This window comes from Trichosurus vulpecula, chromosome 2, assembly GCF_011100635.1.
Source record: "Trichosurus vulpecula isolate mTriVul1 chromosome 2, mTriVul1.pri, whole genome shotgun sequence".
Lineage (NCBI taxonomy): Eukaryota > Metazoa > Chordata > Mammalia > Diprotodontia > Phalangeridae > Trichosurus > Trichosurus vulpecula.
The window spans coordinates 442,086,558-442,101,043 of NC_050574.1; the positions used below are offsets into that span (position 1 = coordinate 442,086,558).

At 39.2% G+C, this 14,486-nt stretch overlaps 1 protein-coding gene across 1 annotated transcript in view; it reads right to left on the bottom strand.

Annotated features, from left to right (window-relative positions):
- Positions 1-4,227: 4,227 nt before the first annotated feature.
- The window catches only part of GATD3A (glutamine amidotransferase like class 1 domain containing 3A), a 31,150-nt gene continuing 20,891 nt past the window's right edge, over positions 4,228-14,486 (bottom strand). Inside the window, exons 6-7 of the mRNA XM_036745172.1 lie at positions 5,810-5,966; positions 4,228-5,197 (exon numbers count right to left, since the gene is read on the bottom strand). Of these exons, the coding sequence (XP_036601067.1) occupies positions 5,069-5,197; positions 5,810-5,966 (286 nt within the window). The 3' untranslated portion in view covers positions 4,228-5,068. The remainder of the gene's footprint in view (positions 5,198-5,809; positions 5,967-14,486) is intronic.

A 14,486-nucleotide genomic window follows, 5' to 3' on the forward strand; every position in this document is an offset into this window, starting at 1 on the left:
CAATACAGTGATCCAAGACAATTCTGAAAGACTTCAAATGAAAAATGCTATTCATCTCCAGAGAAAGAACTGATGGAATTTGAATGTAGATCAAAGCACACTTTATTTTTCTGGGGGTTTTGTCTATGTTTTCTGTTACAACATGACTGATATGGAAATGTTTTGCATGACTACACATGTATAACTTATATCAAATTGCTTTCCTTATCAATGATGGGGGAAGGTGGAGGGAGAAGAGAATCTGGAAATCAAAATTTGAAAAAAAGAATTTTAAATTGTTTTTACATGCAATTAGGGGAAAATAAGATATTAAATTTGAAATAAAAAAAGACTCACATTCTTATCAGAGGAAATAACATATACATGCAAAATAGACAATATACACATTATGGAATTACTATGAATATCATATGAAATACTATCTATAAAACACTTTGAAACCAAAGCATTATGTGTGTGTGTATGTGTGTGTGCAATTACACCACTAATTACCTTAGTTAGTTGGTTTTCCCAATTTCCCAACACAGTAATAGTAATAACATTAGTAACTTATACTTACAGTATTTTAGAGATTGGTCCATGTGCTAAGCAGAGTTGAATCTAAGCTTCCTTTGGCCAGAAATTTACCTTTCCCTCCAAGAGTCAGAGGGTAGTACAGTTATTCCTTTCACATTGCGACTTTCCCCATCGCAGTTTCAATATATCATGGGCCAGTATAAGAAATAAAATGGGAATTTTGGGGGAGTTTTGCAGAAGCTGAACACAAAATGAGAAAGCCAGCAGACAACACACAAAGGTTAGTATTTTTACTTAACATTGACCTACATATAGCCTGTGACCAAATACTTAATCCAAATTTTACAACAAGGTATTGTAAATACCCCATAAAAGAAAAAAGAAGAAAAAATTATACTTCTCTGGTACAGAGGGAGCACCAAAGAATTTTACACAGATTTTCCAGATCATGGGGGTACCGCCCATGGCCCCTGTGATGTGGCTAAGATAACTGTACTCACACTCTGATTTTCAAAGCACTGATGACCCATAATTGTACCTACAATCCAGATCTGTACTTCCTTATGATTATGATTCAGAGTCAGCAGAAAACACTTAAAGAAGCTAATGATAAATTAGTTTTAGCCACTGGGTGTTGAATAATGTATGCCCTGACATTTTTCTAAAAGAAAGATACCATGAAATAGATAAGAGGATGAGAAAGGTGAGAATCAAATGCACAATTCATTTCCTATCTTCTCTGTGACTATTGTGCCCTTAAGCTTAAGGAAGATGAGGATAGCAACAAAACATTCCCAGCAGATGACCAATCCCTAGTAACGGGCTGCCAACACTTCTCTGCTAAGCTACAACAATCATTTTTGGAAAGTAACTTACCCACCCACTCCTTTCCCACCAAGGACATGATGGATCTGTAGGAACAAGACACCTATACAGGAAGAAGCCATCTCAAATTTGGCAACAAGCAAGGACTTCTTTGGAATCTATGCTTCAATATCACTTACACACTAAGTGGGAATAGAGAGTTTCTCATCACAGCAGGAATTACTGGTAAGCAAAACTACCCCTAGAGAAGCTAGCATCAACCTTACGGAATGTGGGGCTGAAGGCAAATTGCACTGTGGTTCCTCACCACCATCATATTCATTAAGGCGGCATGAGGTGAAAATTAACAGTGGAGTGTAATGAAGAGTAGTACATTTAGAATCAGAGAACAGGTTGAATCTGGCCTCTGCTATTTCCTACCTACCTATGCGACCTTAGATGGGCAGCTAGGTGGCAGAGTGGAGAGAGTGCCTGGTCTAAAGTCAGGCCTGAGTTCACATTTGACCTCGAGTGATCCTGGGTGAGTAGCTTAACCCTGCTTGCCTCAGTTTCCTCATCTGTAGAATGAGCTGGAGAAGGAAATGGCAAACCCTGCAATATCTCTGACAAGAAAACCCAAAATGGGGTCACAGAGTGCTGAACAGGGCTTAAAACGACTGAACAACAATAAATGTGACCTTGGGCGAGTCTGTACCTGTCTGAGAATGTTCCCTCATTTGTTGGGGTCAGACTAGATAATCTCTAAGGAGTATTCCAGGTCCAATTTCAGATCTACGATCCCATGATCAAGGGCTGCCTGAAAAGGGAAATGAAGGAGCAATTTGGAGCCTGGTGGGTGTGAGCAGGATGCAGAGAGAGAAGTTTGAAATGATGTTGTCATAGAAGCTTAGGGCTATTTCTTTTCAAAAACAAGCTAGCTTAAAAGGTGCTTCTCCACCTCCTCCTCCTCTATGAATTCCCCTCAACCTCCATCTCCCCAGAGTGGGTTACCCTGTAAAGGGCAGGTCCTTCCCCCATACTCAGGAGACCAATCTCCTTAGCACTGTCTGTTTCCTTGGGGGCATCAACCTAGCAGGAACAAGGGTAACAGGCTCCTAGAAATCTTACATGCCACAAAACTGCTCTATCACTACCCCCTGGTGGCAGAAAATACTTCTCACTCAACACTAAAAATAGAATCGTCAGATTTAGAGCTGGGAAGAACTGGAAGGATCACTTAGGCTGACCTACTAATTTTACAAATGAGAAAACTGATGCCAAGAAAGAGGAATCGACCTGACAAAACTCTAGTTTAAAAAAAAAAAGCTTAGTGGGAAAAGTGAAGTACCCCATTAACTAAAATGAGGTTTGGGGATCACCTCTGGAATTTTATTTCTCTGGGCGAGCTTTATCCTCAAAAGACACAGAAAACTACCTCTTATGTCACCTCTCTGCCTACAGCAAGGAAGTAGGTACTTAATAATTGATTAAGCATTACCTGTACTTTGTTCTGCTTTTTTCCAATTTTTTTCCCCCAGGAAACCAAGAATGACTTTAACATTCCAGGCAAGTCAAATAGTACCACAGGTAGGGGTAACTCGGCATTGGAATTAGAGTGAGTGTGATTTATTTAACACGGATGGAGTCCATAATTTAGGAAAACCTTAAGTAGAGGAATACGGTGTAGTAGAATCAATGCTGGATTTGTACTCAGGAGGAAGCCATACTCACTCTTCTAGATGTGTGAATTTGGAAAAACTACTTAACTGCTTTGAGCCTCAGTTTTCTCTGCTGTAAAGTGGGGGTGATAATACAACCTCAGAGGGTTGTTAAAGTGCTAAGGTAATGTTGACTTGTGAACCAAGTGCTCATCCTTGTGGAGGTCTACGTGTACTTACAACTTCAGAACTGTCACATGGCTTGTCTGCTTCTTTGGTACTCTGAACACAGTCCCTGGAATGTCACTTCCTCATAGCCCTCTGTGCGCTGTCTTCCCCCAACTGAGGGCCACCTTACTTGCTCATACTTGCATCCCCAATGCTCAGTATAGCACCTCGCATACAGGGAGTGCTTAATAGGTGCTTTATCTATTTGTGGACTGAACTGAGGAGTTAGCCACCATTTACAATATTGTTTATACAAGAAAACTCCACTGAAGTCCCGCTCACATTACTCCTTGTGAAAAGAAGGCTTGGTTTCTAAGCAAGAAGACATCACTACTAACCATGGGTTGGTAACTCATTATACCAAATAAGTGTGGGTACTCACTTGAGGTAGACACACAGGCACACATTACAGTAAACACAGCGCATCTTGGACAGGCTGTCATATCTCAACTTGTAGACAAAAGCATTGTACCCTTTCAAAAGATAATTGCTATTATCAAGAGGCTCCTGCAGCTTAGTGTCAAGCCTGGCTTTAGGAAGACCTGAATTCAAATGCAGTCTCAGATACTTGTTAGCTCTAAGACCCTGAGCAAGTCACAACCTCTTTTGCCTCATTTTCCTCATCCATAAAATGGATATAAATAATAGCACTTACCTCCCACAGCTGCTGAGCAACTCTGTAAAACAGTTACCCATAGAGCTCTTAACATAGCACCTACTGCCTGATGTCCTCTTCGAAAACAAAGGACAAGCACAGCAACAACAACCTAACACACAGTAAGCATATTCAGGAGAGCATAGTCAGCTACTCCATTAGACTGCCTTTTCATATCCCCAGGCTTAGCACTGTGCCTTGCACATCACAGTACTTAATAAATGTTTATTAATTGAATTGAATTCTAAGAAGTAATGGCTCAAAGGCAGGCCAACCAAAGTGTGTTATACCTACTCCTGTTTTAATGAAAGAAAAGATGGAAAGGAGATTCTACAATCAAGAATGAAAACAAAAGATGAGAGGCCATTTTCATGGCATAACAATTGTATCAGTAAATTTTATTTTGTTTTTACATGTTTGCAGATCTGAGCCAACCAAACAATTACTGTCAGGAAATCTTAACAAGGTTAGGAAACTGGTGTAATAGATTTAAAGACCTACAATTTGCCTTTCTTCTCCCTGAGTCCAAGGGTGAGATCTACAATGACTCACTTAAAAGAACACATTCTTGGTACCATATTGATCACTGTATCATAAGGCTCAAATCTGTTAAAATGTGCTTCCACTGAAGAACTAAACACATTCTCTTTGATTAAAGGGATTCTGTGCGATAGTACCATCTACATCAGTACAAATCCACAAACAAATACAAAGCATTTACTTCTTTTATTTTATTGCTTCCATTTACAATCAGATTTGGAAGATGAGAAGTCAAATATTATACCCCTCCACTTTCAAATAATAAAAAGTAATGATATAATACATTTTATTTAGGATGGCAAAATATTATTCCTATTCAATTACCATCCAGCAAAAGCTGGTCTAGGTTTTAACTTAAGAGGTATGTTGTAAAAAAAAACATAACACATTATAGTTACTGCTCTCAATTTTGTGAATCCTTCCTTCTCTAACAGGTGAATCAAACCAAACCTAGGATGAAATGTTTCATCCCTAAATTAGCAATTTAAAAAGTCCTCTCCTCAAGTAGGAAACATCTATACCTTACCCAGTAAAATAAATTCTCATCATGTAGAGGCAGAAGAGGAAAAAAAATACAGGTTACCAGGTCGAAGTACTCTATGTCTGATTTTGTTCTACTCAGAATGGAAGCACTCAAGCCTTTTGTTGCTACTGAGAATCTGGGTTCTTATTTTTTAGTTAGTTTCAACACATTCTGTACCATTACCCCAAGTCCATCAAAAATAAGGTGCAATGCTGTTTCACACATAAAGGCTGGAGTTGTGACCACCTTGTTCTTGACGTCCACATGAGCTTCGTAAGGAGAAGTTAAGGAAAAGAAAAAGTCAACAAATAGCCAATCCATCCAGTACTCATCTAGATAATATTAAAGTACTTACATTCCTGCGTCTCAGAACCATTCTCTGAGTCCACTCTTGATACTGTTGGGTAATACAGTTTTATCTACTGTTCCAATACTTTCTCCACTGAAAACTCTCAATTTTTTTGTGACAATTGAGCCAAATTACTAAGAAAGCTACATTAGCTGCCTAGTATTTGAGGACAAGCAAGACAATCCTATCACTTAGTCAGGTAGGTGACACAGAGCTTGGAATCACGAAGCCCTGACTTCAAATCTGACCTTAGACATTGATTAGCTGTCTGAAGTCACTTAGCTTCTGTCTGCCTCAGTTTTCTAAATTGTAAGATGGAGTTAATAACAGCACCTACCTAACTCCCAGGTTCACTGAGAAGATCAAATGAGACATTTATAAAGGGCACACAGTAGGCACCATATCCCTACTCACCTGAAACCCATAGTAGCATAAAGCTAATTCAATTTGCTACACCTTAAGTTCTGCTTATGGTGGCAGCATCTGACAGAAGACAGAGAACTGCTGTCCTCTTTCCTGACAGCCAAAAAGGATATAGTTACTTCTTTCACGCAGTGCTTTGCTCCTAAGGCTTTAATGGCTTCTGCGGTTCCACAATAAGGCCACTTCCCATCTTCCTCGTGTTCATGTCCTACTGTCACTTCTGTACCCTTAAGTACTTTGGCTACAAGAACTGGTGAAATGCAGCACAAGCTGAAAGAATAATGAGAAATACAGAGTTAAACTTTTAACCAGACATCATGCAATTAGCTCCATATGAGAAGATGCAGCAGAAGATTTACCTTCCACAATGTATTCATTTGTAAATAATCAGTTCATCTTTCTCCTAGAAGTCCACATAGATGAAAAAAATATTTAGCAAACTATGCTATCCACTGTCAATTCCAAGAGTGGGTATCTTTGGGAGATTAAAATATATACCTGAGTTCAAATCCAGCCTTAGGTACTTCTTTGCTGTGTGACCCTGGGCAAGTCAATTTAACCATGGTCTGACTCATTTCCTCAACTGTAAAATGGGAATAACTACAGCACCTACCTTCTGAGGCTACTGTGAGGACAAAAGAGATGTTTGTGAATCATCTAGCCTGGTGTCTGGCACGCAGTAAACACCTTCGTTCAGTCATTTTCAGCCATGTCCCGCTTTTCGTGATCCCATTTGGGCTTTTTATGGCAAAGATACTGGAACATTTGCCATTTCCTTCTCCAGAGTAAACCCCTAGTAGATGCTTATTCCCTTCCCATCTTCCCTTCTTTTGAAAGGAGAGAAAAGATGACAGAATAGCATAAAGAAACACTGTAAGCTCCCACCCCCCAACACAACTCTTCTAAAAAGAAATAGAAAAGGCACAAGACTAAATACTGATTGGAAAAAACAAGAAAAAGTGGCCAGGTTCTGGCCGGAAACACTAGCTGCATGAAAGAGTCTAGTGTCCAGAGGCTGCATACTGAGAAAGAATGAGAAACGAGACCATACAAGAGTACCATGAACTTGTGCAGCGTAAGGAAATAGGCGTCGACTGGCACCTCTGATCCAGGATGGACTGAGAGAAACTATTTCCTGGGGCAGTGCTCCAGGGTAGGGAGAATTCTTGGGCTCTGGGCTATGTGCTGAGCAAGGAGCAAGTTCAGAAGCAAGTAGCAACTATGCAGCTTGGAGCCCAGGACCAATGCAGACTCTCAGTTTGGAGCAGAAACACTGGACCAAGCAGAGCCTCTGAAGCAGCAGAACATCCCTGCTGGCTGACAGGAGCAGAGTCCGGCAGCAGTCTCATGATGCTTAGGCTGAAACCCAGGTCAGAAACTTTCTGAGAACAAACCAGAAGGGCAGCAATAAGACTTGCCCTGGATCAGATCATTCTGTGAGTCCTGGAAGCTTGCAGGTCCCCAGACTGAGCTGTCCCTTAGAGTCTGGAATAATACAACACACAATAACTCCAAGAAAACAGCGGTGGGATCAGCCCAGCCCTCCTAGAATGCACAGGGTCCTATCCTAATATAAAGTCTGAAATTTGGAAGAATGAGCAAACAAACAAAAGAGATTCCCAACCTTCTATGGTGGGATTATTATGGTGAAAGGGATGCTCAAGACACAAAAGCACAAGAAGAGAATGGCTTCAAAATATCTACAAGCAAAGACTCAAAGAAAAACATGCCTTGGGTACAAATTCAACTAGAATTTTTAGAAGAGACAAAGAGTTTAAAAATGTTTTTATAAACCAAATGAGAGAGCTAGAGGGAAAAAAATTTAAAAGAAAGTGACAGAATAGAGGAAAGAATTGGAAAGGGAACTAGCTTGGCACGAGATTCAAAATTTTGCCCAAGCAACAAACTCTCTAAAAATTAGAATGGACCAAATAGAAACTGATGATTTCATGAGAAAAACAAAGAAATATTAAAATAAAGTCAAAATACTAAAAAAGTGGAAGAAGATTTAAAGTATCTCAGCAAAGACAAATGACCTGGAAAACAGATCAAGGGAAAAAGATTCGAGGATCACTATACTACCAAAAAGAACCTAGATATTACATTTCAAAAAATATCTTAAAGAAAACTACCCACATCTCTTAGAACCAGAGGACAAACTGGAAATAAAAGAATCCACTAAGTCGCTTCCTGAAACCCTACAAATAAAACTCTCAAGAACATCATAGCTAAAACCTAGAGGCCAAAGAAAAAAAATACAAGGAAACAGAAAGAAAAATTCAAATTACCTAAGAGCCACAGTAAAGATCACACATTATTTAGCAGCCAATACTATATTTCGAGGCAAAAGATATATAGACTTATGACCTAGAAAACCTTACCCAGCAAAAGTGAGTATCCCCATTTCCAAAACACATAAGTGGTCAAAAATAAACAGTTCTCAAAAGAAGAAATGCACTGTAACAACTACATGAAAGAAGGCTCTAAATCACTAATAATAAGAGAAATTCAAATCAAAAGACTCTGAAGTTTCACCTCACACCCTGCAAACTGGCAAAGATGACCAAAAAAATGGCAATAAGTCAATACTGGTAGGGTTGTGAGATGACAAGCATATCGATGCACTGTTGGTGAAACTATGAATTGATCCAACCACTGTGGAAAGCAATTTGAAATTAAGTTAAGAAAGTGACTAAAACGTCCATATCCTTTGACCCAGAGATCACACTGTCAGGCACATACATTAAGGAGACTGAAGACAGTAATAAAAGCCCCATATAAACTAAAATATTTATAGTAGTACTTTTTGTAGTAGCAAAAAATTAGAAACAAAGTAAAGTCGATGTCCAACAACAGGTAAATAACTAAACAAACTGTGGAACATGAATGTAATGGAATATTATGGCCTTGTAAGAAATGATGAAATAAAGAATACAGAGAAATATAGGAAGACAATAAAAAGTGATGTAAACAGAATTAGGAAAACAACATACATGACTACAACAATGTAAATGGGGAAAAAAATTGAAATGTTATGTAGTTAAGATAACCAAGCTTAGTGCCACAGAAGAGAGAAGAAAATATACTTCTTTCCCTTCTTTGTAAAGGGGTGGGGGACGGGAGGGGAATAAACATCGAGTCGATAAACACTTATTAAGCACTTACTATGTGCCAACTACTGTGCTAAATTCTAGAGATACAAAAACAGGTAAAAGACAGTCCCTGTCCTCGAGGAACTCACAATCTAACGGGGAGAGGGGGACCAGCGACGACAGTGACACAACAAGCGAACAAATGTGCGTAAGCAAACTATATATGGGATAGATAAGAAATAGTTAAAAGGGAAAAGGCACTAGAATTAAGAGGGGTCACAGAAGGTTTCCTGTGGAAGGTAGAATGTCAGTTGGGACTTAAAGGAAGCCAGGGAAGCCAGGAGGCTGAGATGAGGAGGAAGAGAGCTCAAGGCATGGAGAAACAGCTAGAGAAGATGCTTGGAGGGAAGAGACAAGAGTGTCTTGTTCATGTAATTGCCAGGAGGCCAGAGTCACTGGATCAAAGAATACAAAGAGCATGTAATGGGGAATGAGGCATAAGAAGACTTGGGGGAGGTGGGGAGTAGGTTACGAAGGGTTTTGAATGAGAATTTTGAATTTGATCCTGGAGGCAAGGAGCCATTGGAGTTTATTGTGGGGGGGGGGGGGGGAGAGGAGCAGGTGAAAATAAATCAATCATTTTGTAAATTAACTGGCTTGTTAAATTTGTTTTTAAAAGTTCTACAAAGTATGGCATTTCAGATTCATTCTGTATGAAAAGTTAGTTAAACCATCATTTCCCAACCAAAGTTTCAAGACATATCACAGACTAAAAAGATGAGCTTCCCCTAGACCTTGGCTCTTTCCCTGAAGAGGTAACTTCTGTAGGGCCAACTCTGCTTATATGCTCTACACCTTCTACTTCTTCCCCATCAAGATAAGGCTCTCCTTCAGTATTCTTTGGGTAGAACACTAAGACAGCTGAGTAACCACTGCCTGATCTTCACTATTATAATCAAATGTAATCTTTTAAAGGTACACTTTTCCCAGTCATGCTCTTCAATCAACAGATAGCCATCTAGGTGCTAATTTTTACAGTGAATGTGCCATTCCTACATCATTTCCCTCTGAACCGCCCCAAAATGCCACAGCAGACTTGGAAATTTACTAGTGTGTCCCACTGAAAAGACAGCAACACTGGAAAATACAGTTACTTATAAAACATCCCAAATACTTGTAATAACTCAGGATGAGTTAGATTTTTATAGATGCCTGCAAAATTCTCAGTTTATTTAATTCTCAGTTTCATTTCTCTGATTCCATTACTTCCTATTAAAACTTCGAGCAAGATGGCAGAAGGAGAGGCAGTAAGAGACTGTAGCTTCCCCAATAGCCCCTAGAAATACAGAAATAGAATCGTCAACAAGTAACTAAAAACCCTCCCTCAAAAATGGTTCACAGAAAGAGAAAAGGCACAATTAAAGAAATAAACAAAAACCGCTTTAACACAATAATAAATACTATAGGTTAAGAAAAAAAAGACATCAGAAGGAAAAAACAACGAACAGCAAAGATGCCTTTCTCCCCACTATTATTTTGACATAGTGCTAGAAATTTTATCTATAGCAATAAGATAACAAAATCAAAGGCATAAAGCATTGGTAGAAAAGAGAAAAGTCTGTCACTATTTTCAGGCAACATAATGTTGTACTTAGAAACCCTGAGAGAAGTATCCCAAAACTAACTGAAACAATTAACAGATATAACAGTTGTAGAATATAAATAAATTCACAAAGAGCAACAGTATTTGTACATAGTACTAACAAAAGCCAGGAAGCAACTATTAGGAAAATTCCATTCAAAGTAACTATAAAAACACACAAAATATCTGGGAGTTAACTTATCAAGAAACACATAAGATGCATATAAATACAACTACACAACCTTCTTGACAAAAAAGATAGACAAATAACTGGAGAGTATTAATGACTGGGCCATACCAATATGATAAAAATTATACCATCATTCATAGCTAATGTTACACCAGTCAAATTACTTCTTACAACTACACAAACTATTAACAAAAATCATTTGGAAAGGCAAAGGATCTAGAATCTCAAGAAAGACAGTAAGAAAAAAGGACAAATGAAAAGAGCAAAGCTTTACTAGACCTCAAACTAAATTATCAAGTAGTCATTTATGAATGAATGAAAAAGAACTTAAGAATTTACTATATGTCAAGGCCTGTGCTAAGCACTGAGGACACAAACAAAAAAAGCAAGACAGTACGTGCTCTCAAGTGACTTGGGGCAAGACATCAGATATAGATAGGAGGTTTGGATTCAGAATGGCTAGAAAGGCTCATAAGTCCTAAGAGTGCTGAAGCAAGAAAAATGGCCAGGACCAGGGATCTAGAGGGTATAATGGCATGGCAGATGTTAAGGCCTTATTATTCTTCCATCTTATCAAAAGGATGATAATTGGTTACCCCCAGTTCATCCATGTCCACCCTGTGGAGAGGTAAATATATTAGGGAAGGTAGGGTTGTAGGTACCCAAACTAGCATCACTTCTGGGAAGCCTGAAACGAGTAGAACAGAGATTGTGGGCTGACCCTCACAAGGTTGAGAATGGTAGAATCAGTATCTGGACAAGAGCAGGATAAAGGAAGAAGGGTACTGGCAGGAAGATTGTGGGAAAAGGGCACACACTGGCAGCTTGTCACATCTGGCCACCCAGATGGGGTCAGTCACCAAAACTAAAAAAATAGTTCAGTTGACAAGACTGGATGAGCAAGTCAAACCACATCAATATTTATTAACATGAGCATTTATTAAGCATTTACTATATGCTAGGCACTGTGCTAAGCACTAGGGATAAAAAGAAATGCAAAAAATCTAGTTCCTCCTCTCAAGGATCTGACAACCTAAAAGGGTAAATAATATATAAGCCACGACGTATAAATGAGATCTATATAAATACAGAATCAATTAGACATAACCTGAGACAGAAGGCACTAAGAGATTTGTATCACCAAGAATACAGAAACTAGTATGAGGCTGTTCAGCTGTGTCCCACTCTTTGTGACCCTGTTGGAGGTTTTCTTGGCAAAGGTATTGTAGTGGTTTGCCATTTCCTTCTCCAGCTCATTTTACAGATGACGAAAATGAGGCAAAAAGGGTTAAGTGACTTGCCCAGGGTCACACAACTGGAAAGTGTATGTAATATCAATTTAGATTTGAAGATCTTTCCCACCCATTAATAGGCCATATGACCTGCTTATGTCACAGGAAGCCTAAGTCACATGTGGTAGGAGGAACTCGCTGAGAGGCAAAGGAAATGCCGAGAGAGAGAGCTGTTATGGCTGCTATTGGCCCTCCTGATAGTTAAGAGCTGAGGTGAGTTTGTTTTTGGGAAGACCCCAGCAGGGGGTTGGAGAGGTTTTGGGATGGCGAGGCTCCAGGCTGGGATATTATGTATCCAATGCTTTGCTTCTGGGATTGGGTAGATGGCTTGTGGGATCTGGTCCTCTGGGGTCTGAATAAAATGGTTTACTTCCTCTACCTTCTACGTGGAGAGTCTCGTCTACTTTGCGATACAGAACCCCACAGGCATTTTGACAATTATCACCTATACTGTTGTTATTGCCTTACTGATACAGTTTATGAGGCCAGATTTGAACTGAGGTCTGGCTCCAGCACTCTATCCTCAACATGGTCTTCGTGTCGTGTCCAGACTTAGAAAGGTGACAGTCCTGTTGCATTCTGCCCTGGTCAGATCTCAGGTGGAATATCCCAGGCCTGGCAACATTTTAAGACAGATATTAAACTGAAAGTCCTCCAGAGAAAGGCAATTTGTTGAGGCAAGGAGGGAAGTCCAACATAGAGAATACTGAGAGGCATGATAGTTATCTTCAAATATTTGAAGAATTATCATATGGAAGCATAATTAGACCTATTCTGTTTGACCCCAGAGGCCATAGTGCTAGTGAGTGTTTAGGGAAATATATTTTGACATAAAGTAAAGAAGAATCTTCTAACACTCTGTGGTTCAAACAGAATAGACTGCTTTTCAGGAGTGAATTCCCTATCATTAAAGTTCTTCCAGAGGCTGAATTACTACTTGTCAAGGATATTACAAATCTAATTTATGCTTTGGGTAAGAGGAGACCTAGATGATGTCTAAAGTCGCCTCCAATTTAAAGATTCTATAATTGTAAGTAATTGTAAATTATATATCTGCATGTATAATATGTATATATCAATGCCTTAAATAGTAATCGCAACTCTTCATTAGTGATGGCTATCTTCTAACTTCTGCCACAAGAACTCCTCTCCACTGTAGGTTAATAAGCCAGTGACTTTCTGAAGACGAAAAAAAAAAAGAATAAAACTAGGCTGCAATTCTAACACTCACCTAGAATATGTTTTTTACATTGATCAAAAAAACAACAACCCTGTCCATTTGAATAAGCCACTCTCTTCTATAAACTCTATTTACCAAGTTATTGATGTGCCTTGACTGTCTGTATAATCACAGTAAACAGTGGATCACTTCTACATTCTATCAGTTTTTGGCTACCCTATGCCTAGGAGAAGGTATGCACCATGAATCAAACTTTATGTCTAGTCTCCTACATGTCTTCATCCTCACATCAATATGGGATCCTATAAAGAGAGATGTATCACCTTTCTGTAGCTGCCACATTCACAGCCTTGGACCTATTCAGAAAAAGCAGCTACTATATGCCTGAAAACATTTAAAAATTTGTGTGATGATCACAGGGTAAGGATCTCTGATCTCAAAAACCATTTGCTCTGCACCCCTCCTAATGCATTTGTAATATAACATAACATATGTATAATATTGTACATATATATGTATAATAAATAATATCAGTTATCTGTGTGCCTCTTATCCCCTGCTAGAACAAGAGTTCCCCAAGGGTGGGGACTAAGTGTCATCTAAACTGGTATATCTATTAGCACTAAGACCAGGTTATGTACATAATAGATGCTAAATGTTTGTAAATGAATAAATGGGCTGAACAAGTATGTTGCAGGTTGCTTCAAATGAAAAAAATGAAGACTACATATTATATCAGAATATGAGTTTCAGGGTAATTCAACATGCGGAGTCAAGAGAAAAACAGGGAAAGCTTGACATTCTTTATCAGCCCACTGACAGACAACATTCAGAGCTCAAAGGATCAAGGATTTAGAGGTTAAAAGGACTTCAGGAATCATTCAGTCCAACTTCCCCAATTTAGTGATGAAGAAATTGAGACCCAGAGAGGTTAAGTGACTTGCCTAGGGCCACATAGCTATGAAGTAACAGAACCAGAATTTGAACCCAGGTCCAAATTTATCATCACACTTGCCATGGCACTGTGCTGCCTCCACTCCTCGTTTGAAAGGCAGTCACTGATGCTATTTGTTTTAATCAGTCATTAGAAAACTTTATTTAGATTCTTCCTTAGGGGGCGGAGCCAAGATGGCCACATAAAAACATCATTTTACCGGAGCTCTCTCACAACTTCTGTCAGATTCCTATAAAAAAGTGAATTTGAGCAGATTTGAGAGAGTTAGAAATTTCCAAGCCAGGAGAGTCTGAAAGGCTGAAGGAACAAATCTGTAGGCTTAGAGAGCACTGGACATGCAGGGCTGCTCCAGAAGGCACCAAAGCGGAAGCAGCCTGCCGGGAAACCCACGTGGGAGACAGGCTGGGAGAAAGCCAGTCGCCCGAAACCAGCGGAGATC